The sequence below is a fragment of the Haliotis rubra genome, unplaced genomic scaffold, assembly GCF_003918875.1.
Source record: "Haliotis rubra isolate DU_JTF1 unplaced genomic scaffold, ASM391887v1 Scf23, whole genome shotgun sequence".
NCBI classification, from domain to species: domain Eukaryota; kingdom Metazoa; phylum Mollusca; class Gastropoda; order Lepetellida; family Haliotidae; genus Haliotis; species Haliotis rubra.
In genome coordinates this window covers 3,702,462-3,729,980 of record NW_025766336.1, presented here as the reverse complement: position 1 = coordinate 3,729,980, position 27,519 = coordinate 3,702,462, and the positions used below count along the sequence as shown (strand labels likewise).

The window sequence follows — 27,519 nt, the reverse complement described above, 5'->3', positions numbered from 1 at the left end:
GATCGACAGCATGAGCATCATTCTACTCATTTGGGTGGGTGAGTGAATTTAGTTTTATGCTGCACTCTGCAATATTCCAGCTGTATGATGGCAGTCTGTAAATAATGTGAGTTTAGACCACACAATCCTGTGATCAACAGCATGAGCATCATTCTACTCATTTGGGTGGGTGAGTGAATTTAGTTTTATGCTGCACTCGGCAATATTCCAGCTGTATGATGGCAGTCTGTAAATTATCTGAGTCTAGACCAGACAATCCTGTGATCAACAGCATGAACATCATTGTATGCATTTGAGATACAATGACATGCGTCAGCCAAGTCAGCTAGCCTGACCACCCGGCCTCTTACGACAAGAGATCAGTTCTAACCCAGATCTTTACAGTTTTTTTGTGTATCGAACTTTGAGCTAATATATCTCATAAAACACTCAGGTTTGTCGAAGTATGGGGCACATGTAATGTCATATATCAGAAAAGAGTTCCAAATATTTTATGAAGAATACAGCTTTCATTAAATAAATGCATATGAATAGCATTGTAATAAGATTACACTTTATGCTTTGAACATAATAGGTTTCAAATATAAAAGTTATGTGAATCAAACAGAATGTCCTTTTATATGTGTTTGTTCTTCATGGAAGGCCCAATACCAAAAGATGAAATGTGTAACCTATAATGAAAAAATATTTAATGTTACTGGGTGTCTAAAGTATATCAACTTGCAACCTCTAAATGAAGGTAGCAAACTACTCAAGTTGGGTTGGTGTGAATTAATTATCAGATATCTCACCTGTCTAATTAAGATCCAGTCTTTCATTATTGTTTGTCCCTATGTATCCATTTGAAGAAAAAAATGTGTTGGTTTAGCTGAGTGGTTGAAGTGTCTGCTTGTCGGAGAACTAAGTTCGATTCCTCACAGTGGTACAAGATGTTAAGCGTGCTGGTGTTTTGGGCATTCCCTGCTGTGACATTGCTGGAACATTGCTAAGAGCAGCATGAAATTATTCTCACTCACCTGTTTTCTTGGATAATATACATCACATGCATAGTTCAACCAAACATTCCATCTTCCTGTGAATCCTGTTTGTCAACAGTAATGAATATCAGTGCCTTAAACAGTTTCTAATGAAAAAATAAGAAAAAATACATGTCTCATATTTATCAACAGGTAATTATGCGATTCCTTAAACTGTTTCTCAAATAATTATGCTCTAAATTTTGTCTCCCATCTCACATTTTTTCAAAATGTAACTGAAAGTTGAATGATGTATTTTTTAGCCTTAGTGTATGTTAGATGAGAAAGAGATCCTTTTGAGTGGAAGTCCAGATGTCTCATCTGAAGGTTAGGTTGTGTAGATTCAAGAGGTGGGGTCACATAAGGCCAGTTGGTGAGTCACTGTGTCCAACTTTACTGAGAACAGAGTCAATGTAATCTGTCCATCTGGCAAACAGATTCAGTCCCTTGCCCATATGACAACATCTGTGTTGTTTTGCATCATAGCAACACCTGCTGGAGGTGGTCCAGACATATGTTGAGAGATGGACTGTGTTGGGGCTTCCAGGTTATCAGAGAGACAACACGTGTAGACAACACGTGTATTGGGTGTACTGGTAGAGGAGATGACAGTCCTCTATTGAAAGTATTGGGTCAGAAAAACAAAGTCACTAAGGAAAGAATGTGTGAAACAGCCATTATGGTCCAATAATTAAGAACAGCAGCTCAGATAAATACTGAAATAGTATTTTTCTGAAGTTACTAAAACTTTTGTGATCCCGAGGAAGAATATGTCACCACATGCTTGTGTGTGAGCAGTCTCTTGACAATTACGTGGCTGCATTGGGTGCCTTTGTTGATTGTGTGTCATTGTTCAAGCTTGGATCATTAGCTCAAGCTGTCAACAACTGCTTCACCCAGCCCGGAGTTGATTATTTACAGGCCTTCATGGTATACTTCTAATATTGCTGACTGTTGAAAAACAGCATCCTCTCACTCACTCACTCACAGGCTATCAGGTTTGAGCTAACAAGCTGTTACATTGCTGTGGCCAGATAGGAATTGGGAGGATTATCTTAAGTGAAGTGGATTGGTGTCCAGAGCAGGATGGGATGCAGATTAGATGAACATCTGCTGTAGAAGAGGAAGTAAGGGTTATCTTGGGTGAAGAGGGTGACTGGGGGATCACAGGAAGGTTGTGGATGGGGTGTTGCTGATGTATGGTGATGTTACCCAACACAGAGTCATACTGATTCTGTATCGTCCACGGTACTAACATGCATCATCCACTGTAACAGTGTGTATCATACACTGTAACAATGTGTATCATCCACAGTACCATTAATGTGTATCATCCACTGTAACAATGTGTATCATTCACTGTAACAATGTGTATCATTCACTGTAACAATGTGTATCATTCACTGTAACAATGTGTATCATCCACTGTAACAATGTGTATCATTCACTGTAACAATGTGTATCATCCACTGTAACAATGTGCATCATTCACTGTAACAATGTGTATCCTTCACTGTAACTGCAGTGTTGTGTAGAAGTCATACATCACTGGTGTTTAGGATTTACACTGAGTTTTTGCAGGGAACGGATGAAAAGAAAAAAGGAATGTTTTAGCTTATTAAGAAATTACCCTCTTGACTTCATATAACCACAGAGTCACAGTTATTTCAAAATTCGAAAAAGGGACATAACCTTACATTCAGCTATAATATATACATGAAGGTCTCCAAATATTTTGTTTTGGGTGTCAATTTGGGTTGATTAGAGTGAAATGTTAGGTGTTGAAAATATCAATATTGCATTTAATGAATTTTCTGCATACCATAGGAGCAAATGATGACTGGATCTTGCACCCTTTATAGTGAGAAAAATGCATGTTTCTTCATGTTCTTCAGTTTGATGAAAAACAGTTGGTTTTCATGACAATTCAAATTACGTTTGATTAAAATAACTTTTAGGTTCTTAAGGTCAAGTTAAGCTTGATTACAATTTTATTCATATATTTCCCGTTTTGTGATTTGTGTTTAAACTTAATTTTTTTGATCTGAATTAATGATAACATCTCAGTATTTAACATGTACTTCGTCCATATTAATGACTTATCAACACACACGTAATGTGCTATTGTTGGCGTCTGCTTGTTGAGTTAACGTCTGCTCTTGAGACTGTGCAGCAGGAACTGACTTGTACTGGGCGTCAGGTGAAGGGCAGTCTGCTGTGTGGGGGCTGGATGTATGGCAGAACTAGCCTGATAACTACTGAGCACTTGACTCCGACAGTAACGGGACTGACGTTGATAACCTCTGCCGTGATGCAATATGGTGGCAGAATAAGTGTGTGTGGCCTGTGTATCAGATTGATAAGCCTAATTGCATGGTCAAAGCGGTCATGTTCTTTTTCTCAAAAATATTTGGGGATACTGTTTCAATGAAACATGCAGTTGAATTAAAATTTTATCGTGTAAAATAAATTTTTATAACAGTGATGTTTTGTCATGAATCCAGAATTAATGCTTCTGTTATTGATGACAAATACACCCTTTTAAAATGCGCCACCTCCATTTTTGTTTCGATGCTGTTTAAATGTAGGTAAGATTTGTCTGTGACAAAGCCATTAAGGTAAAACCAAAAGTCCCCTGTTCAAGTGTATTGTTCCTCCATTGAAGGATCTGTCTGGAACTCGAAGAGGAAATACATGAAAAAGCAGAATTTACTTCCTTGTATGGTCTAAATTATTTTTCAAGGACTTTTTATGTCCTGGCTCTCTGAAATGCTAAAAATGTCTCACACTCAAAAATAAACTAAAGCTCCTCAAGCTTTCCGAGACATTGTTTGAATCAGGGATTCGATTTTGTTGTTTTGAGGAGGAAACAATTACAGCTACTTAGGAAATACTTAAAATATCATTTGCAGGATCTGGAATTTAGAATTACACCAATTTGGAATTTGATTGAAGGAATATATGTGGTTTAGGATTGGTTTCTAAGTTTTCAGTCATGCAAACTTTGGTACATAAATGATATTGACATTATCAGGTTATAACATAGTATATCTTATGGCCAAGACCGGATTTGTTGCATGTATGGCAGTATATGTTGATACATATACATGTATAAATTACTTAGCAATACAGTAAGTCATGGTTGTAATGAACTCGGAGGGAATGCTGATTTTAGTTTGTTATAACCATATTATAATGTACTGCAAGTGGCAAAGACAAAACTGAATTTGTAATTTCCATCTGTTTGTTATAAACATTGTTTATTTTACTTATTTAAATTACATAGAAAGGTAATGAATGTTGTACATATGCTATAAACAGAAAAGATGTGACAGAGACAGAGGTCATATGATATGAACATGACATGAGCCTTGAAGGATATGAAAGTTTATACTCATGGAAACGAATAAGGGAACACCTGAAAGTACAAGTGTTCCTTTATTCTTTTCCAGGTTTCTTCACTAGCTTGGTATTGCACTGTGGGTGAAATTCTGGAAAAGAATAAAGGAACACTTGTACTTTCAGGTGTTCCCTTATTCGTTTCCATGAGTATATATATTGAAAAGGATCTGCACAACACATGATATAGTCAAAAAAGATATGACAGAGACAGTAGAAATATGATATGAACGTGATATATTGGACATTGATGTACATGTCAGGGATAAATATACATTGGAAAAGGATGTTATACACATGGTATAGACAGTTAGATATGACAGGGACAGAAGCAGTATGTTTGGAACATGTTATAGACATTGAAGGATATGACAGGGTTATATGGTGGAAAAGGATGTGATAAGTAGAGGTGTGACGATACAGAAATTTTTGGAATGAATATCTTGGAATGATACGATTCGATTCGATGCATATCACGATATGCTTTCTTTAGTTATTTTCTTTAAAAAATCATATTTTAATAGCAAGAAAAAATGTATCGATATATTTATCGTTAGATAAAGTATCACGATTATTATTGATACTACGATATATCGTCACAGCCCTAGTGATAAGCACATGATACGTATGTGAAAGCTTTGGATAGCGATATACCAGTAAAGGATATGATTAACACATGAAATGGACTTGTGACAATGATTCACAGGTATGAGACATGATGACTAATAGCCACAAATAGAAATACTAAAAGTGAAGTCCACATCATTCAGTTTTGACCATACAACTCAATAGGCATTATGGATATAGTAACATAACAGTGTATGCTAGATTGTAAAACTTAGTAATTCCTTGATGAAAATCTGTATACCTGCGTGATTTAGACAAGAAAAATGTAAAAGAATTTAAATAAGTATTGAATTTTTAAAAGCATCTATGAAAATGTGCTTAATGGTTTCTGCTTTTAACAAATATAACCCTGTATACCTGGGTGATTTAAACAAGAAAAATGTGAAAGAAATAACGTAAATATTGAATTATTAACAGTATCTTTAATAAAGTGCTTAATAGTTTCTGCTTTTAACAAATATAACCCCAAATAATCAAAATATTCAAAGTAAGATAGTCATTTTGTATTGTGTGGTATAAAAGATTCACTGCATTGACCTTAGTGCAATGTTCAATAGCTGTAGTACATGTCAAGCAGGATGGCAGCGAAGGTGTGTAGGAGTAATTCCTTCTCTGGGTGTAATTTGTAACTATTTGTTTTATGGGATGTGAAAAACATTTCATCATACCATATCATATCTCTCAAGTACATTGCAGTCCTCAGGTGTAATGCGTAACATATATTCATCAATCCACACACTGTCCTGTAGTGTAAGAGCAGATAATAGATGATTGAACTGGCAAATTTCCTCTTGGCAGTGTGGGTTCAATGACTTGTGACAATAACACATTATGTCCCCCGCATCTCAATAAATGGATTCCCTGTCTTTGAACACTCCCACCTTCCTAGGAAGATGAGGATGATGAGATGAAATAGAAACAAGTGTTTGTCCGAGGTAAGTCCATTGCTCTACCTCTGTGTTGCACTCAGTTGCCACCATTAGCAGGGACTGATAAAGACAGCCACTGACCGGGCGGCTCAAAGGTACAGCCTTAGAGGAAGAAGTGCTCTTCATCAGTAATTGTGGTGGTTGAGGAAGACTAGGATGTGGTCTTAGAATGGGATGATCGTCTGTTAGATGAAACCTGTTTGTATTTGTGAGGTATAGGGGAAGCTACAGATGTATGTTCAAACTGTCTCGTATTTTCTGATGGTAGTGATGGATGAAACCTTGTTGGGAGAGACTCTTCTTTGTCCAGGTGTTATTGTGACTTCGTAATAGAATGTGTATGAATGAATACATCACTGGACTTGGACTTTACCTGTTTTAATCTCTTTGGAATATCATTATTACATCAATATTTGAATTATCCGGAGATATGTAACGTTGTGCTGACGAACAACGTACACACTGTTTACTTAGTGCTTACTTCAAAGCTGACCGTATACAGGGACAAATCCTGTTACCTACAAATTGGCAAAGCTTGGAAATAATAACTGGTGGCATGAGTGAGTATGAAGAAAGAATCCTTCTTTGCATACTCTTGCTAAGATATCAGCAGTTTTGTTCTTCTGTGCTATTTGGACTGCATCCATTTATTTCCCCCCAGTCAATGACCGATTGCTGACATGGTTTGTGATTTGGACCAACCTACAGAAGAACTGATTCAGACAGATAATCCTGTGATAAAACAATAGGTAACAGAGATGAACACTAACACACTCTGTGATTACTGCCCAGCATCTGTCTGCTGCATCAAAGTGCTTCTATCAGCTCTGTGATACGGAAATGAAAGGTGTGCTCTGATCCTGAACAACTTGCATTTGTGTGTAGTTCCACAGTAGGAAGCTCTTCAGCAATGTTGGGAAGTGTAGGGAGCTGGCACAGCGGTGCTTTCCTTAAGCTTGTCACTGCAGTAAGTGCATGAACTTCGCTACAGTGCTGTTTTCTAATGTCATATTTTTCTGGTTCTCTTAATTGAATTCCTGTGCGGCTATTTGTGTTGATGATTACTTCTGACATGATAAGATATGATGATCAAAATAGTGTCACTGCTACTTTTTGATGAAACATGTTTCTTACTATCACCCACTTTTTATGACAACAGGCCTGAAGGAAAATCTGATTTTGTATTCTGGTACAGCTTCAGCTACCACTGCTGGTCAGAAGAGGTGACTAAATTTATCAGGTGTTCATGCTCAGTGACTTAGAGGGTTGTGTAGGACTTTGCTCATAATGTCAGTCACTGGTTTGAAAGGTCTGATTATATACTGGTTGCTATGATACAGCTGGCATATTGCTTTGTGTGACCGTAATCGGCAAACAGGTTGAAACATTTGGATCATGTGCTAATGTTGTTGAAGTTTTAACAATGTGTTTATGTATCATTTTCTCATTTAAGTATATTGAAATGCTAGTCCTCTCATAGTGTCATCATTAAACTTTTCAGAGTTGTCTCCCTCAGTTTTGCCCGGATCTGCTGGTTACAGATTAATGATATGCATTGATTATGATATTTAAGCAGAAGATTGATTAACAACCGCAACTTGCACACTTTTTAGGTTCCTCTGTGATAGAACTGAAATACTTTTCAAGCAAAAATGAAACCCTGACAGTTTTGTGATATAAACTTATCCTTTTTCTTTCCAGAACATGGTGAAGGGAGCTGATCACGAGAGAAGGTAAGAATGAATGTTTTATATACTTTTTACAATCTGTTTCAACAAATAATCAAGACTGATTATTCTCTGGCAATGATGTTTCATATTTGATTAATATTTATAAACTTACGTCTTTATCATAATGTTTCATGCTGAAAAGAGACATTCAAGGAGACCCTTCAGCTGTGTGTGGTCTTGTGTTGACCTTTAAGGAAAACAGTCGGGCTAATTGAACAGGTGCTGTTATTCCAAACAGAAATGAAGGACAATTATTCTGTGATTTTTTCATGTCAGAATTCTTTTTAAGAGTGATAGGAGTAATTAAATCCTTTTTAACAAACAAAACCACTTCATCCACCAAGAAGTCAAACAATCTGTGTTATGTTAAGGAGATAAAGACATTTGTAATTAGGACACTAATGATCATTATACAGGTAAGTTACCTGTAAAGGATCGCAACAGACTTCATTTACACCAGCCAGTCTACTTAGCTCTGTTTGTTGCTAATGAGGTTTGGAGGTATTTGTGGCTTGAATCCTGTTAAACAGTCATCTTCTATCTTGTGATCACGTTACGAAGTTGACTGTTTCATCGCAACTTTCATCATCTGTCATGATGTATTGCAGTGGGGCAGGTCTTGCATCTTAATGAAGGCTAACATGAAAGTGATATCACATTTCATGAACTATTTCCCACACTGTGATATCTCAGAGTATGTGAACAGTCCCCTGATAAAAATAGTTTTGTCCCTTTTGAAATACAGATGTTTTAAATCATCTTTGAAGGTTAGTATTTACATTTTTAAATCATCAAGGTAATTTTGTGCTAATAAAACCAAAACCATCCTGTAGCTTGTTTTAAGAATCTCAATTTGCCATGTATCATTATGACCCGTACTATCTAAAGGTTACCTATCTGTCACACCAGTTAATTTTCTTCCCTGATAATTGATCTTTATTATGATTGCAGTCTGGTAGATTAATTTGAAACTTGCGTAATGCAACTAGAAAATATCAACTTTGTCTTATTTATGGGTTGCTATGGCAATGGGAATTACATGGAAGTGCTTGGAACAAGAAAAAGATGTAAACAAAAATACACCGGAAAGGCTTGTATCTCAATATGGGTTTTTATTATCATGCCGGAAATTGAATTGAAATGAAGATTGTTTTTATGCTTGATTACGATATTTACAGCCTACAGAATGCTTTATTGTTATCCGTATATATTACAGATGAAATTACCAAGTCCAAGGAAGTTTTCAGGATGTTTGATTCAATGATTGCATTTTGATTTCATCAGTAAAACAAAAATGCTTCAGAGAAGATAAATCTCCAGCTGTGTAATATGTTTTCTAAACTAACTTAACATACAATGTGGTATTATACAAGTCACCAGCAGCAGAAAAGGATTATTTTCTATGTTCCCAGGGAGGGACATGGGAGGCCCAGCAATCTAAGATACCACAATGAGCTGTACAGGTGTCCCTAAGACCTTTGGCAGGAACATGAGTTTGAATCCAAGATCATTTCAGTTTTTGGGTCAGCACGAATGCTTGTGATTTTCTCCAAAGCATGAGCATTTGATACTCTGTTTGGGCATGGGATCTTTTAAAATTAAAATTTAAAAAATTAGGAGGAAAAAATTCTCTTATTATACATAAATTAAATTTTTAGAAAAGAATTCATGTCAGTGGACAGTCCTGAAAACAATGTCTGTGCAAAGACATTCAGACGTGCGCACGCACACGCACACACACACACACACACACACACACACACATTTACTAGTATTCAGTTTTCTCTCGTGCCATGTTGTAGTCAACTATTCTCAGTCCATGATCGGTCATGATTGAGAAGAAACCAAGCCTTGCACCCAACAATTACTGATCTACTTTCTGTTATGTGCTGGAACGTGTCTTTGAAGTTGTTATCTTAATGGGGGCAAGCCCATTCATCACAACCTGATATACAGCCCCTGAGTGATAAATATATTATATATCACACACTCTCTGGTGAAGATTAGTATTATTAGGAGTCTGTGCGCATGTTGTCCAACTCTGAGATTGTATCTGTCGATTTGGTCTGATTAAATATACTTTGTAGTTAATCTGTAAAGGTTGAGATGTATTTTCATTTTCTGATTGTACAAACTGTTTTTTAACTGTAGTTAATATTGGGTTTATTTCGTGGGTTCAGGGCAGCAAGGTACCAAGTGCACTTTGGGACTTTTTCACTTTTATAGATTATTGATCACTGTGATGTCATTGATATTCTGTAAATTAGCCACTAAGGGTCCTATGTTGCTGTTGAGGTTTCTACACATGGCACTGCTGTGAAGTACTATTTCATGATAAAATACTAGAATTGACAGTTTACTTGATACACCCATCTTAGGGAAGGGAACCTAAGCTTGGCATGGTTGTAGACCTATTCATACGTGGACAACGATTTGAGGAACACATGGACAAAGTAAAAGTATGTGTTATTCACTGACGTTTTAAAAAGAAAACAAACATTTATATCTTGTTAATTATGGAGCCATTTTGTGTGTAAATATTCATAAAATTGTATGACAAGAGACATTATTTACTTCATCAATGGTAAATTAGTGCTATTTATCTCTTTTTATCGTACAAAAATAGCATTTTCTCTATGTAAACCTGCCATGTGTCAAACAGTCATTGTTGATCAATACAAAAAAACTTAAATGTCCTGTAGTGTTTGTTTGTGTTGTTTAAAAGTTAGCAGAGCATTGGTGGCATTTCGTTTGGACGCTAGTTTACTTTTTAAGCTGTCAATATGTGGAACTAGACATAGCACAGAGTAAAGATAGCTGCCGCAATCTTGCCTATATTGCTGTGCCCGGTGAGGAACATTATCAGGGCATAGTTCCTTTGAAAGCAACACCTGCAACACCAGAGAAGACCATGGAAACTCAAGGGGACACATGTACAGTCTCAGCATCTACATTAGTGCCATCCCCAGTTGTAGCTCCTCACAAAAGGGCAGACTACAGAAGCCCCAAGAAAAGGCCTTCAAGTAGGAAGAAGCTCAAAGCTCAAGAACTATGGAAGAAAAATATCAGAAAGGCAAAGCGCTGCAGAGGGGAAACCTATGTATCCTGTAGAAGGAAACTTGTAGAAGAAAACCACGGGCAAGATATCAATTGTGATAGGTGCCGTTTTGGATGCTCCAAAACATAGATATCTGCGAACAAGGCAGGCAATCTTTGAGAATTATTACCAACTACCATCCTATGAAAGGCAAAGAAGCTTTGTGTGTCAGCTGGTGGATTCTGTGTCACCAGTAAGATCAAAGGGGAAGAAAACAACTCTCGACAGTATCATTTTGTCTATGAGGGGAAGAAAATGTGTGTGTGCCGGGACTTTTTCTTGCAACACTCAATATTTGGAGGAAGGTTGTGGATCATGCATTGAAAATGAAATAACATGGTGTGTTTACAGCCGAAGACAGAAGAGGTGTCACTGCATCTGGCAACAAAATTGACCTTGAAACAATTAATAACATAATCTCCTTTCCACAAATGGAATCACACTATCTTGCCGGAAGGACACTGTGAAGAAATACCTCTCATGGGACTTAGATATAAAGAAAAGTATATGCTTTACAAGCAAATATGTCAAGAATCAGGTTCAAACTATGTCAAAGAGAGCAAGTATAGGGAAAGCTTCTGTACAGAATACAATATTTGATTCTTTAAACCGAAAAAGGATCAATGTTCAAAATGCAGTCTGTACGAGGCAAAGAAATTGGTTGGTACCATTGACAGCGAAATTATCAGTAAGTATGAGGAACATCAGAAGGAGAAGGTAGAAACCAGAAATGAAAAGGAACGAGACAAAGCCGATGCCAAATTAAATAAAGCTCACTATGTGGCAACGTTTGACTTGCAAGCTGTTCTAAATACTCCATGCAGTCTTGTTGGGGAGCTGTATTATCCAAAAAATTGTCTGTCTATAACCTTTCCTTCTACTCTCTTGGGGACCAACTAGGAACATGTCAGCTCGAAGGTCTGTTTTGTCATATTGTGCCCAATATTTTACATCTCAATGAATTGATGTATGATAACAACTGAGATATGTAATAGATAAAACAACAAATCACACATTTCCACCAAACAGATATAAGGTTAACAAGTTACAGTTGACAATACAATATTATTTTCTAGACAAACATATTTCATTAACATCACCAGCAGCAGTTTGCTAAGTGTCAAATGTCCATATTATATAGATAAAAAGTCAAATGCTTAAGTAACAATGAATCTTGTGTCATTAGGTACTCCTTAAATCAAACTTTGTGGTACAAATGCTACGGACAACAAAGTACCAAGTGCCACTTGGCACACTGCAACACTATCTTTACTGTGAAATGTTCGTGCAGCAAAGAACCAAGTGCCACTTGGTACATTGCAACCCTGTAATGACTGTATATATGTTTGGGGCAGCAAGGTACCATGTGCCACTTGGTCCTTTGCAGCTCTGTAACTTACGTGAACATTGGTCAAAATGTTGGGGCAGCAAGGTACCAAGTGCCACTTGGTACCTTGCTGTCCGGAATGTTTGAACAAATTCTCTTCATTCAAAAGGTACCATCTACAATAATTGATGTAATTAAGAAATTAAGGCTTCATTAGGAATGGCATCAGAGCATTTGATACATGCTCACCACCTCTATTTAACATGTATGTATTGGTTAAGCTAAGATATGCAGTGCAACAGATATGAGCATTGAAAAATTCAAATGCGATTTTCTCGGAATGATGAAATGTGCACTTGGTACCTTGCTGCTCCAAACCCTCGATTTATATAGTTCATTGATTAATCCCTGTGTCAAACAATGATGTCTGTTTATGCCAGTAATCAATTAATCACTGCTGAGATAAGGTTAATGGCATGTTTAATGATTGCCTGAGTCAAGTAATTGATTGTTCATAGATTAAGTGGATTTTGTTCCAGTCAATGATTTCAACTCTAAGAAGATATCAGCATCATTATATACTCATTGTGAATATGTTATGGTTAATTTAGGCTTCTGTTTTAACTTAAGAACTAACAGTTCAGCACATATGGTGTTGTAACCATCCCATAAGCACATAAATTCATCTTGGTTTAAAATAATGGGAGAGTCTTTTTTATGGTTCAAGGAAGGAGTCTGTTTCTTGAAGACGTTGTCAAGGCTATCAGTTTCCATCTAAGGAGTCTGATATGTCTTAAGTTGTTTCCAAACATTTAGTCTTGTATCAGCATTTAACAAGTTGAGTGTGAGTCCAGGCTTGACTATGGGTGTAGGGTGTGGGGGCCACTATGTATGAGTGGCTTGTACACAGGCAATGAACACGCAGGGTATAGGGGTACTGTTCTGTCAGTGTTTGTCAGTCTATAGTAAAGTCGGTAGTGCCCTACACCACGGAGGGGTCACGCTTACTCACATAATCCCACCGAAAGGAGAACCGTTGAAAGCTTTTGTGAATTGCGGGTGCAATGGAGCCTAGGAGGATTTGTGTACACACAGCAGTGGTCGAGGAATTCCTGACGTTGGCTTGTTTATAATGGATATTTCTTTATAAATATACACAGAACTTTGTGATAGCACTGACAGTTAATATTTCTGTTTCTCACACACCCAGGTGTGAGTTTTCTGGATTTAATTTACTGATATTGAAGTGGATGGTTTAAGCCTGGTGCAATGACTGATAAAGGTAGTGGAATACTGTTTGTTCGAAAGTGGTTGATTTGCCGTCGCTGACATTGTCATGACCAGCAACATGTATGTACAGGTAGGTCTGTCGGAGAGCAGAACATGCTCTGGCTGTGTGATATGTTTTACAGAAAGGGAGATTAGTTCTGTCAATTTCCAAGCTGTTCCGTGAAATCACTACGGAATGATTTGATCCTGTTATAACAAATTAATGTTTCACAACACAATGATACGCGGAGTTGTGTGGGTCACAACACACCTGTGTCATTTGTACATAGATATCTAGGCCTGTACTGAAGTCCAAGAGGTGAGATTTGTATCATTTTTTATAAAGAAAATGAATTAATTGTCACTTTCTGTGTAGAAGATTTAATCCACTTGAAACATGAAAATTACTATTTTGATACCATGTGATTTTCTAGCAGCGTCTCTGTCTGTATACCTGTCAAACACGTGTTTGTAATCCAGGTGTGATGTTGCATTGATAGACTTGGCTGAGGTAAGGTGAAATGGGATTTAATGTCTTATTCAAGTTTATTACGCTTGTGTAGCGATAGACTTCGAGTTGACAGACACCGAAGAATGTGAGCGACTAAGAGAAGACTATTTCATGACACAGCCCTATAGAAGTCTATATTCATCCTAACCTGCATACTTGTACATTCATATGGAGTTCCTGTTGCTGCTTGTGCATCCTAAACATCTAACAGTTTGTAAACATTATGGGTGATCAGGTATTTTAAATGACAACACTATGACAGGTATGACTGATATATTTTCAAAATTACACATTTACTGAACATGGAATACCAAATTACAAAATGTTCCAGATTTTCAATTTAGTCTGTATCTGTACTTGTGTGTTTGTTAAAATTTTGTACCTATAAATACAAATACAATTTTTTTAACTGTATTTCCTGGTTCAATAGTTCTAACTAAACGTTGGCTGCCGATTAATTGTAATTATGTCAATGTAATGTATTATTGTATCAATCACAGAGTGACAATGGCAACAACGTAACATATTAGAAGGATATCAGAATATTCAAGGTATTAAATAAATATGAATGTATGAATATGTATACATTTTTCAAGAATTTGCTGAGATCCTATTGTTTTGTGAAATAATTACCTTAATATTCCATCTGTATTACCGTTAATAAAGTTAGAGTATACTTTTATCTAGCTTTCTTAATGTTTGAAAATTAGTGGTTCTTTTGAGTTGTGTTATTATTCATGATGAACAGAAAGGTTATTAGTGAGTGAGTGAGTGAGGTTAGTTTTATGCTGCACTCAGCAATATTCCAGCTATATGGCGGCGGTCTGTAAATAATCAAGTCTGGATCAGACAATCCAGAGATCAACAGCATGAGCATCGATGGAAGGTTATTAAGCAGATAAGATGGTTTATTTAAACTAGGAGATATTATATATTTGAATGCAGAATAACTGAAATCAATAAAATTTAGTGCAACAGATGCAATTGTTGTAGGGTAATAAAAAAATCAAATATATATTTCTTGAAAAGTAAAACCAACACCAATTAATGTTCTTGTCAGTATATATATTGCATGGTGCACTAATCATTGGAGTTATTAAATGTAAACTCATATGATAATGGATTGAAATATTAAAAAATATTTGAACTTAAATATCAGTTCTTGCCTAGTCATACAAGCTGTTAAAGAGTGGGCAGGTTGACTTGCTCCGCTGTATTCAATAAGACTTTTGTTGAGTGTTTAAATGTGTACGCTGTGTAAATATACCACTGCCATCTGACTTACCTGCTCTCTTACAAGCTCTCATTTGTCTCATGAGTCACTGGAGAAGATAATTGGTGTTGACGTTGTTATTCAAACATGAATATTATGCGTTATTGTAAATCTATTTAAATGTCAAGAAGAGTTTTTAAGTTCTGATTATTGTAAAGAGCACACGAGTGAACAGATAAGTGTTCTGTAGTTTTTGTGACAATATTTTCTATGTGTCTGGGTCCTGGGAAAACCCTCTACCTTTGTGAGGTAATCCAACATATTTTCACTAGTATAAAAACCCTTTATTTGAAATTCAGAGTTTATGTTGCAGAGTTTAATTTGGCAGAAAATTTTATTTTAGACTTGAACAAGCACCCACAGCAGGAGGCAAAAGCCCAACGTAAATTGAAGTAATACATTCATTTTCCCAATGTCTAGGACAGTAAGGTGGGCTGCTGCTATATATGATTTGATTTACACATAGGTATAAAGTACACAGCAGATTCTTGGTGTGTTCGTTTGGATATAGTTTGAATATTACAAAAACATTGCTTACTTGCTCAAAGGCATTTCCTAATAATCCATGTAGGTGATATTAACTGAGTTTCCTTAATGATAAGGTAGGATAACTTCTACAAATATGTCAAAACTTAAATTGGAGAAAAATGCTAATAAGGAAGTAAAAATTATATGTCAAACATTTTAAAGCAGATTTCTAATAAAACAAATCAGTTAGTGACAGCTTTTTGTATCCAATGAAAAGCCGTTACCATTTCCTTATGTTGATGACATTACTACAAGCATGACAAGTTATAATTTTAGTCAAGTGTTCATTAACAAGGCTACTGTTTGTCAGCGGTATGGAGTGATCTCGTCTATTGCGGAAGACGTCAGTCAAGGCTAAAGTGTTCAGACTCGTGGATATGACGCCTCCCACGTGTGGGGAGGGGTCAGGGAGGCCTCGCTTACACCAAAACAAAGCTCTATTAGCACATTGTCCAGTACTGTCACATGAGTTTCATGAGTCAAGTCATTTGAGTGCAACATAGCTGAGTGAGCCCAACTCAGTGGGAGCATAACGGCACATTGTGGCCCAGCAGTTGCTCAGTGGTGAGCGTTGTAGGATAGTCACACTTGTGTTGTAGCTGCCCGTTACACAGCAAATATGAAGATCAAGCGAAGGTACTGTCATCTTTCTGTAATGTTAATTTCAATTTAAACATTTGATATTTTTGATATTATTGAGATTTCAGTATACATGTACATATTTTAAGGATTTTAGTAATTGTAGGTTTTGTTTGTCACAGTGAAAAGTATTTGCCACCTCTTACTGTATTAATGTCATGTTTAAGGCAAACTAAGCAAATACATTGTCCTGAAATATAGTAGTATATGAGATTAATTAAAAGTAATTCTGTATAGAATCTTAATATTTTAAGGAATACTCAAATCTCTCAGTGTCAAGAGTTGAAATGAAGATGAGTATAGGCTGCTTGACCAGAGATTGGGATGAGTTCAGCCTGCTGGAACTTGGAAAGGGATGAGTATAGGCTGCTTGAGACAGGAAGGGGTGAGCATAGGCTGCTAGAGACAGGAAAGGGATGAGTATAGGCTGCTAGAGACAGGAAGGGGTGAGCATAGGCTGTTAGAGACAGGAAAGGGGTGAGCATAGGCTGCTAGAGATAGGAAAGGGGTGATGAGCATAGACTGATAGAGTTGGGGAGGGGACTAGTATAAGCTGATAAACCTGAGATAGAGCATAGGCTGCTAGAGATTGGAAGGGGGTGAGCATAGACTGCTAGAGTTGAGGAGGGGACTAGTATAAGCTGATAGACCTGAGATAGAGCATAGGCTGCTAGAGATTGGAAGGGGTGAGCATAGACTGCTAGAGATAAGAAGGGGGTGAGCATAGACTGCTAGAGTTGTGGAGGGGACTAGTATAAGCTGATAAACCTGAAATAGGGATGGGGATAGGTTGCTATCACATTGAAGGGGATGACTTTAAGCCATTGGAGCTAGGAAGGGGTGAGTATAAGCTGCTATGCCTGTTGAAAGCGATGAGAGCAGGACATCGTCTTTTATAAACATATTGCCCAAGGGTCTGTATGAGGGACTAGGGGCAGGGAAACAGATATAAATTTGTCTGTATGGGCCACTTAAGGATTGGTGTGACACTGGCTACCTTACAGGTATGAAGGAAGACTATTATGACAGTGAAGTTTCAGGCACATTTCAGTGGTTCATGGATAACCAATAGTAGGTTCAAGTGGAATGTTGATCAGTTGTTTAGTGATAGAGTGGGCAAGTATAGGAGTACCTCTCCTTGATCAGTTGTTTAGTGATAGAATGGGCAAGTATAGGAGTACCTCTGACACCATACATGATGTTCCTTTCTCCCACATTATGTACCCTACATACCAGGGATGTTACGCCTACTTCATGTGTTGATACATATTGATACTCGAGTCGTGATACTCAAGTCACAGGTTACACATCACAATTCTAAATGTATACTAAGTCATGTTTTAATATATTTCACAATACAAGAGTCTTTATACATAATTTAATAAATGTGTCTTAAACTTTCTGCGAGGTTCTGTGCGGGTTCATGTTGTTGCTACCAACCAGTTTGTGTTTAACCTACATAAATTTCGTCTTGTTTTGACGATTAAAAACCACCAGCCAAGGTAGTTCTCAGACTGGGTTATTGCATAAGTCAGTAAAAATATTGTGTTTTTAAATCAATATACAGTTCAAGCTCGAATCCATACATACCTAGAGGTATAGAAAACCGTGAATTTGTGATACTTGACATTGTCAAATAGTGACATCCAAACTACATACGCCCTTTCAATCCCAGACACTATTTTTATTGATGTTTGATAGGTCTTTTACAACTACAGAAGAAACACCAGGCCCAAGTAAACTTACAAGTTGGTCACAGTTTATTTCTACAATGTAAACCTAGCTTATGATACCTCCAGTGTTTGAGGGGAAGATGACGGCATCAGAGGTGCCAGATATCTGTTTGAACTGTAAAGTAAAAGCAAATGTGTCTGTGGAATTTAGAGTAGAGATGCCCTTGCAATAGGGTAGAGTATTAACATACTTGCTGGCCATATAGTGGATAGGAATGTACAAGTATACTGTGTTTATGGTGAAAGGCTATGTCCAACTAAGATGCTGTCCCACCAGATGGTCTCTTCAGGTATTCTGCTGATTGTAACCAGTTCCCTGGAAATTACTATTATAAAATATTTGATGCTGTTAACATACTTTAGGTGATATTAGCAATGCCCTGTGTCTGTAGTTGAGCTTGCCCCTGTTTCGAACAATTTGCAACTTAAAACCATCAAACTTACCTCTGTGGCATGGCAAAGATGTTTAAATTTCATACTTAATGGGATTTTTCCAGCAGCTCCTACAGAAACCATCAAATGTTCAGGTGTACATCATATCTTCCTGAAACCATCTTAAAGGGGGAGTAGGCTGCAACAAATGGGCATGCCCAGCCAGTTTGATTTGAGTTATTCAAACCTACCTTTCATTTGCATGCTCAGTATATAAGATATGTATGAATGTTACACCTAACGTTACACAGACAGTGTCTCGATGTGATGCTTATTGATGCTAAACTTCTAAATATAGTTTCGAGATTAAACTGGGACTGTAGAACCAAGTCCCTCTTGAAGATTACAACAAATACCTATTTGAAAGTTGATCTACCAAGGAAAGAGAATGGCCAAGCCATTGTAGACATGGATCAGGAATAACAGCCACATCATCATCATCGTCGTTTCATTGTCATCATCATCATTATTATTACTAACTGTCATGACTGATTTATAAGAAGAAGGATGTACTGCAACTTGGAAAGAGGGCATAAGAGAAATAAATAAAATTGCGGCCACTTGATCTAAGATGTTTTAGTTTCTGCTCACGTAATATACACTTCCCTGTTATTTAATGGGAAAACCCGGGTTTCATGAAGAAATTTTAATGCTAAAGAGTGTAATGGAAGAAAGGAAAACTGGAAAGCAAGGGAAATCAGAAGTCCTTATCTGATGGATTATTGTTCCTTCTTTGTTTGCATTATTTCTTATCAAGTCTATAAATTATATTGGGTGACAGATCTACTGACTGTTGTCACTGTGTTTATTTTATCACTGAATACGCTCATCATCCCATCATAAAGAAGGTTAAAAAATTTTTATAATGTTCTTCCATCAGATAGAATTACAAATCTATTTTCAGTAAGTGCATATACTTTTAGTACTAATATACTAACGTATATCTGTTACGGTTCATCAACAGAAGATGGACCACACATGGATAACGGCATGGTTCACTGATTCATACATTCTTAGCAGCAAGTTGAAGCATCTCCCCACCAGGTGGAGCTAGTGATGTTGGAGTGTGTTTTCACCATTAAACAACAACCCCCTCTAAGTTGCCGTGTATATTTACAATACACCATTAACAGACATGGAACCCCACACGAGCTGTTATGCTTGTACCCTTCTTGCACAGGCTTAAAACATGTGTACCCTCCCTTTTTCAAGCTTTGTAGATTGAATCTTCACACAGAAACACTGACTCACAGATCAAAAACACATGTGTTAAGTATAAAGTCGTCACTTTTCTAATCTCTTTTCCAACTTTTGTTTTACGTTTTTTAGATTTTTTTCACATTTTCTTCATTGTGCTCGCTGGGGATTCTGTTTTACAAGTTTGGTTTCTTGAACACCACATAAAACTGCAAGCGTGCCGTAAGAATAAAAAAGTTGGTTTGATGGGTTCTCAGAATAATGTTGCTTCAACTGTCAGTTATGATGATTAGCAAAACATCTCTTCGCAGGTTTTCACGAAAAGAAAACCTAATGACATGAGTCATGTGATTATAAACATTTGTCAGTTTTTTTAAAGTTTCTTTGCATGTTTGGTTGAATATACATAATTTTAAGAAGGTTTTCCTTAACACTGTTTACTGTATTGTAGAAAATCATGTCATATGGGGTCAAGCATATATGTAGAGATACATAATGCTTAACAGTGAGACAAATTTCAGAGGAGGAATATTGAATTAAGAACATTCTCTGTGTATTTGATTAAATTAGACATGTTATCTAGTGACATTGCATTGTGGTATAACACTGGTTTTCAAGCTTATCAAAATCAGTTGTGCTAATGTACTAGCAAATACTGGACATTCACTTTTCTCTACAATGACCTCAAGCTGAATGTAAAATTATCCAGAATATTAATATAATATATTTTCCTTGATCTTTAAGACATATGTTTCTTAAGAGTTCTTGGGTTCTTGGAGTCCATGCATTTAAATCAGCCTCATAATCACCAGCACAAATAAGCTGGCAGGATTCCCTAACCTTTCCTAATAGTCCATGTTTAATTCTGTCAAAATGTGACTCCAGCTAAATAATGTTCACCTGACAGACCGGGGATCAAAGTGGAGGTGGCCACCGGGGGATGGGGGAGGAGCATGGACACTCGGTTCCTCCCCTTCCCTGCTTATTTGCCTTGTGGTGTTTGATGTGTCAGTTAGTATGGACACCCACTAATGAGCAGATGGGATCATCTGATCTGCCATCAAAGGCTCGCAGCAAACGCGGCCATGATGGCTTGGGGTGCAGGTCTTTTACCAAGACAACTGCTAATTAGCAGTATGCCGGCTGTAGAACTGCTCCAGGAACTGTTGCTCAAAGGGTTGGAGATGGTACACAGAAACGTCCTTCAGACTCGTTTGTAGTATAGGTCACCAGATACTAATGGCTACAACTGGAGCTGCAGCATTTCAGCACTCTGATGGTGACACCATAATATTTACAAAATATCATGGAAATTAAATGTTAAATATGTTTTTAATTTGAAAAGATATAATTTGAAGAATTTTAGATAAAATTTATGTTTATTTGGGGAACACTTGTTGTTGGTATATTTTTGGCATTATTTAGTATAATATAAAAAAAAAAATCCATCCCCTGAAACAAAACTATTTGAGGAAAATTAAACTAAAGAAGTTATTTTAAAAAAAGAATCATCATTCACAAGACATGATGTATGTTCTAGGAAATAATGTGCTTTGAAATCCCCCAAAATTGTTAAGCTCATTCATCCAGTATGGTTAGAATATCTGAAGCTGAAACCGACCCATCATTAATTTGGTCATTCCTCATGATAAACTGTCTAGAAATCCTTCAGCTGAGCTAAAAATGAATGCAAGTGATTGCACACTATTGAAACGTATATCAGTGGAGGTCCATGTACTCCAGTAAGCTGACTTGATTGGTAGGGGGAGATTTGCACCAAGAGGCCTCGTACATTGTTTGAGACTGCACTGGAGGCAAGGTACACAGATAGCAACCTCTACTGGTGCCTACAGATGTACACGAGGGTGACAGGATGGTAATGATTCTATGTTCAACAAGCTCTGTGGTACATGAATATTTATAGACTAATGCTTAGTCTCTGAATATGTATAATTTTGATAGTAACAAATAAACCCGTTTAAGCTGAAAAGGATCCCCAGTTAGATGGGAAATTCAGAACCAGTAAGATTAACCTGAGGGAATTGGGACTGGGAAGGTGGGGTAGCCTAGTGGTTAAAGCGTTTGCTCGTCGCGCCGAAGACTCGGGTTCGATTCCCCACATGGGTACAATGTGTGAAGCCCATTTCTGGTGTCCCCCGCCTAATATTGCTGGAATATTGCTAAAAGCGGCTTAAAACCAAACTCACTCACTGATTTGGGACTTTTACCATTGCAAGGAGGGCTAGGCAGTAGGGAAAATAATGTGGTTCAGGGACTGTGAGACAGACTTGAATATTTACTACAGCAGTCCTTACTGAGACAGTCAACTGCACTGATTATTTCTCTGTTGTGTATTTGTATAAGATAACTGTATTTGTATTTGTATTTTACCAAAGTACATTTCATATAAATGTTAAGTAATGCTTATATATACAGAGGTCAGTATCAGTAAGTAAGTGAATACAGTTTTTCGTCAGCTTTTGGCAACATTCCAGCAATATTACGTCAAGGGACACCAGAAATGTCACACAATGTACCCATCTGGGGAATGGAACTCAGTTCTTTGGCATGATGAGTGAACACTTTAACCGCTAGGCTAGCCCACTAGTGGACCCTATATCTGAAAGAAAATGCAAGAGCAGGTGGAAGATTTTATTGTCAATATGTCTGGTTGAGTAAATAATTTCAGTCTGGTATAATATACTTATTCTAAATCAATATTTTAAATATTCTTGATTATATGGTTGTGACATTTTTGTGAAGAATGGTCTTGAAAAAGAAAGGAGAAACAATTCTTGAGGTTTCAAAAGGGCATTATAGAATTTTTGTAGACCTTTATTAACTTTTGCAAATCTAAGGTCGGCATGGTTGTACAAGGAAAACGATACGACAGACTTAAGCAGGTTCAAAGGGCACACATATTCAGGACTTTAGAGTATATTGCACTTAGTAAGAGCATTGGCTTGCACCCAGTGACCCATGGATCAGTTTAACAATACAGCCCTGTCCAACGTCCTCATGTTTTAACAATATACAGTGATTCTGCTGCACACAACAGAAGTATTTGTGTCAATAGTTAATTAATTTCAAGGTGATTTTCAGTAGAAAATTCAGTAGGGGCATTTTGGGCGTATGTATGTGTTCCTTGAATTTATGCAATATCATAAAGGTTATTTTCAGTTTCAGTTCCTTGTTTAACCAACAACATGTTTATAAAAAACCCAATGTTTTGTCCTGTTTACAAATAATCTTATCTGTGTTCAGTAATGATTTCCAGACTTTACAACTGGTTTAATCTTCCATGATTCTTAAGCAGCAGTGATGTAGCTAAGTGGTTAAACCCCTCTATGGTCAGTCACATGTCAGGCTCGGGTTCAACTAAACCACATAAGTACAATTTGTGAAGCCCATTTGTGGTAGCTCCTGACATGATACTGCTGAAAAACATGCTCACTCACTCACTCACTGACAAATCTGTCGTAAGATCATTTCTTCTGCTTCAAACGTTTTTACCCCAACAACGATGCTGTCAGTGAAAATATTTATGTTCCCTTTTGTCAATTTTGAATTCCTTGCAGTACACTACCGTGACAAGAGTGAAAATAGAAATAGAATAATGGAAAAAATAGAAAATAGGATCCTGTCACCTCTTGATGTTAGAGTCCATGCCTCATCTACCTGCATTGAACTCTCCTGGCACTTTTACCAGACATATTGCTCCTAGTGTGATGTTATTGGCTGACATGAAAGCCCCTGCCATAATGTAATCCTTCACTCATGAGTAATACTTATTGTTGTATGGAATATAGCACTACTGGAAGATTCTTGAAGGGGGTCATGCCAAAACAAATTCTGTACAATTTGATGACAAATTTAGAGATGACAGTTATGATTTTGGAACTTACATTTGATCAAAATTAGATTATTATTTTCGAATCTTTGATTATAGAGAATGTGGTATTTATTCAAATTCCTGTATATATTCTAATGTTTCATTAATATCATGCAGTCTTTACAACACATTCCTAGGGGGATTATTGTTTGACAGGCCCCCTGACAGAGTTCACATATAAGGTCAGTCTTTCTTAGATTCCATAGGCTTTGCAGAGTTTCTAAGGGTTTATTATTCATATAATCCTCTTATTGTCTACATTGTAAGTGTGTTGGGTTCCCTTCAGTGTTACACAGGTATTATACCCCTCACACAGACAACACACATTCGTGTATATACATTTCCTTGTGATAAGAATGCTTAGTTTTCTGTGATATGAATTTCATACTTGTCAAGGACATTTTGAATATGTTACTCCATTACGCCAGATTTGAAATTAACATTCTATCATGAGAATGTTGTGATTTATGAAACAGTTTAGAGTTTTAAATGTATTGATTATGTTTTTAATTTGTACCTTTCTTTATTTGGTAATAAATTAAGACAAACACATGAACTACATGAAGTACAATGTTTCCTATTATGTATGTTTTTGTGGAAAGGATTTTGTACCTGTATTGCTATATCATCCATTTTACTTCTATGCTACTGACATTGGTGTGTTGCCAAATATGTGACAATAATGTGATTAGCATAGTTGTGTGTATATATATAGACAGATATATATATATACCAATCTGCTGTGTAATTGACCTCCTTCCTTCCCCATTTATCAGAAACCTTTAAATGTCAATGCCAGCGTCTCTGGGTCAACATCATTCCTTATCTTGTCTTGAATTTACACACTTGGAAAGCGAAAGAAACAGGCACAAAGGTCCGCAACCTTGACAAATTGCGCAAGGAAAATCTGCAGTTATGGTGATTCTGATTGGCACAATCACCATGTGCCTTGGGTGGCTGTCGACTGGCAGCAAAGATTACTGTGTCATGGCTTCCGGGGGAGGTGATACCTTGAATCTGGTGTCTGGAGACTGGTCGCCCCTGTGGCTGTAGTGTTTATCATTGCATGCCCTGACAGCTAGGGGTTCTTCAGCCTGGAGACTTCAATACTCTTGTCATCTGCTCAGTAACAGCAGATGGTCAACAGGCATGCACCAGACGACACAGTATTTCTCACGCGACACTTGAAGGACGTCTCTGTTGTCAGTGTCAGAAGAACAAATTGATGACTTTGACTTGTTTTTTAATGAAAAGTGGAGTTAATAATCATTTCAAAGGCTTCAGGGATATTACCACTGGGATTAATATGAAGAAGTAGTGTTTTTTGGGGCTCTCAGCTCAGAGTTGCAACTTTTTTGTAAGAATTGGATCAGGCGTGATTACCACTTGTTGCTAGCACTGCTGCTCTACTGAGGTTACTTCATGAAGAACAGTCAAGATTGACCCCAAATGGATTCCTTCATTTCTAATGAACCTGAGCTAACAACATGCCGTAGGCACTCTCAACTTATTGACAAGTTTTTTATTTGTTTTAAAAGGTAGTGTGCAATAATCGTTTCCTTGCAGCATTGGCATGTGAAATATTTTAGATTCAATTTAGCACATAATGTTGTCATTATTTAAATGTTAAGTGTTCCTTAGAAATGGCCACATACCAATGGGCCTATTAAATGGACATGAATATTTTCCGATGATTTGCATTTCAGACAACGTGTACCATATATTTTGTGTCTATATTTCATGAGAATTATCTATGTTTCCTTCCTTCTTTTAAGATTGGAAAGTTCGGGAAGTTTTTACAAATTAGCCCGTCGTCTAAGTCAGAAAGATCGGAAGGACGCAGACTCACATTCTCGACAGCGTTCGGTCAGCCTTGATTGGTGAGACTTGCATCCTGTTTGATGGAAATGTGTTGTTTTGATTGGTCATCCCATGCATGCTGGATTTCATTTTCCCTCACTTCACTAGCATGTATATACTTCACGCTGTACCTTTGGGTTTTTCATGTTCCTTGTTTTTCCATTTTGTTCTCATTGTGTTTTACTATAAGCATTACAATCATTCAGTTACTGTTTGTGATACATCTTGCATGTTTGTTGTAAGAAATAATGATTTTGTGTTCAGTTTTCACATACTGTCAAGTATTGGCATGGGATCCCTACTACTTTTTCAGTATCATTTAAGACAAATCCCTCCTTCAACATGTCAACACCAAACTTAAAGAACAGTTATGCTGTGATAATGGATGTTTCACTAACACTGGGGTGGTTGGGAAGGCCAGTTGTCAAGACCAATAACAAGACAGTTTTGAAGAAACGATACACTGTAAAACATTAACCATCACTTTTGCCATGCGTTTATACATGCATAAACAATCTGCCTACTGAACCGACATTCCCCTCAATGGCAGTTTTGCTGTTAACAACCGTAACAGACATAATTGAGTCCAAATCAAAATGTCCATGACCCTACCTGTGTGATCGTATATTGCTCTGAACAGCTGTACCTGCTATGTGAACTCTTTATGAGTTGTTCAGTATTTCATTTCAGTGTACCACTCATGCATCATTTAACATTTAACACACCATTCAGAGATCGGTGACCCATACTGGTTTAATCTACTTTCAATGGAGTTAAGCTAGGAGTACCACAGGGCTGTGTAATTACTCCAACCCTTTTAATAGTGAACTCAATCAAAATCTATCATATGGCTATTTACAGTCACCAGCCTTCCATTAGGCCAGTACTGTTCCAGACCTGTTACAATGGTTATCCAGTTGTATGTATTAAATATTTAGTACCGCTCTGTTAGCCACTGTCTTAAATATTGAGTCTAATATGCTCATTCATGAGGCAATGCTGCCCAGACAATGGGCTCAATTTAAGATATTTATGACCGTGAGCCCCCCTGGTACTGGAGTATGGTTACTTATCACCACGTTACCCTGTGGTATACGGGACTATGTGTTTGCTATGTTATTGATATGAGCAATACCTGCCTCATGTGAGACAATATGCGTCTTGGGACTATGCAAATATTGTCTGTCCTTGGCTACCCTCAGTTAAAACCAGATTGTGATGGCATCAAGATGTACATAGATTCGGAAATTATGTTACGAAGTATGGCCAAAATGTATACCCCACGGCGGTTGTTGCCATGTTTGTCAGATAGCTATAAGGAGGATGTAAAATCGAGTGATGAGGACGATGAGGACACAGATGATGATTTTGACTTTGAAGAAATGTGAGTTCCATGACAACTTTCAGAAAATGTTCATCAATGTACCAGAAAGTTTTACAGTATTACTTTGATATTTCAGCAGTATATGACATTGTGACAGTAGGTTCATATGACGTATAGTACAGTCTGTATTTACCTGCGTTAGTTTAAAATTTAGAATTATGTTTATGGCAGCTTGTCCTCAACATTGAAATATTACATTCAATGAGCAGTGATATTCAATATGTGAAATGGTAAGATTTTGGTTAAAATTATGTTGTAATATGGTTTTCATGTGTGTTGTGTTGTTTACTGTGTAGTTACTCATGCATGGAGGGATGTCTGGAACATCTCATGTACTGCTAATGCTCATTGGCAAAAGTTGCTTGGTACTTGGTTGTGTCATCTAGCCTTTATGTCTCTAGGAAGTATCACATTCTGATTTTATGTTGTATTATTAAGATCATCAGACATTTACATTTTCAAGACATCATTATCAAAGGTTGTAGACTCTGTATTCTGAAAGTGCACCTAATCTTTATGTCTATAGGTAGTATTTAACACTTTCTGATATCTTATGTTTATTAAGATCGAGGAGGAATAAGTTATATCAATTGACAACTTATTCATTGCAGTGGATGTGATGTTTTGGTGTATCCAGCAAGTATAATTAGTCCATACAGCTTGTTCCTCTTTGATC

General features: G+C 37.0%; 1 protein-coding gene across 1 annotated transcript in view; it reads left to right on the top strand.

Moving 5' to 3' along the window:
- LOC124278019 (ankyrin repeat and fibronectin type-III domain-containing protein 1-like) overlaps positions 1-27,519 on the top strand; it is a 182,884-nt gene that overhangs the window by 136,198 nt on the left and 19,167 nt on the right. The window contains 2 exon segments of the mRNA XM_046713754.1: positions 7,673-7,704; positions 25,375-25,479. Coding sequence (XP_046569710.1) covers positions 7,673-7,704; positions 25,375-25,479 — 137 coding nt within the window.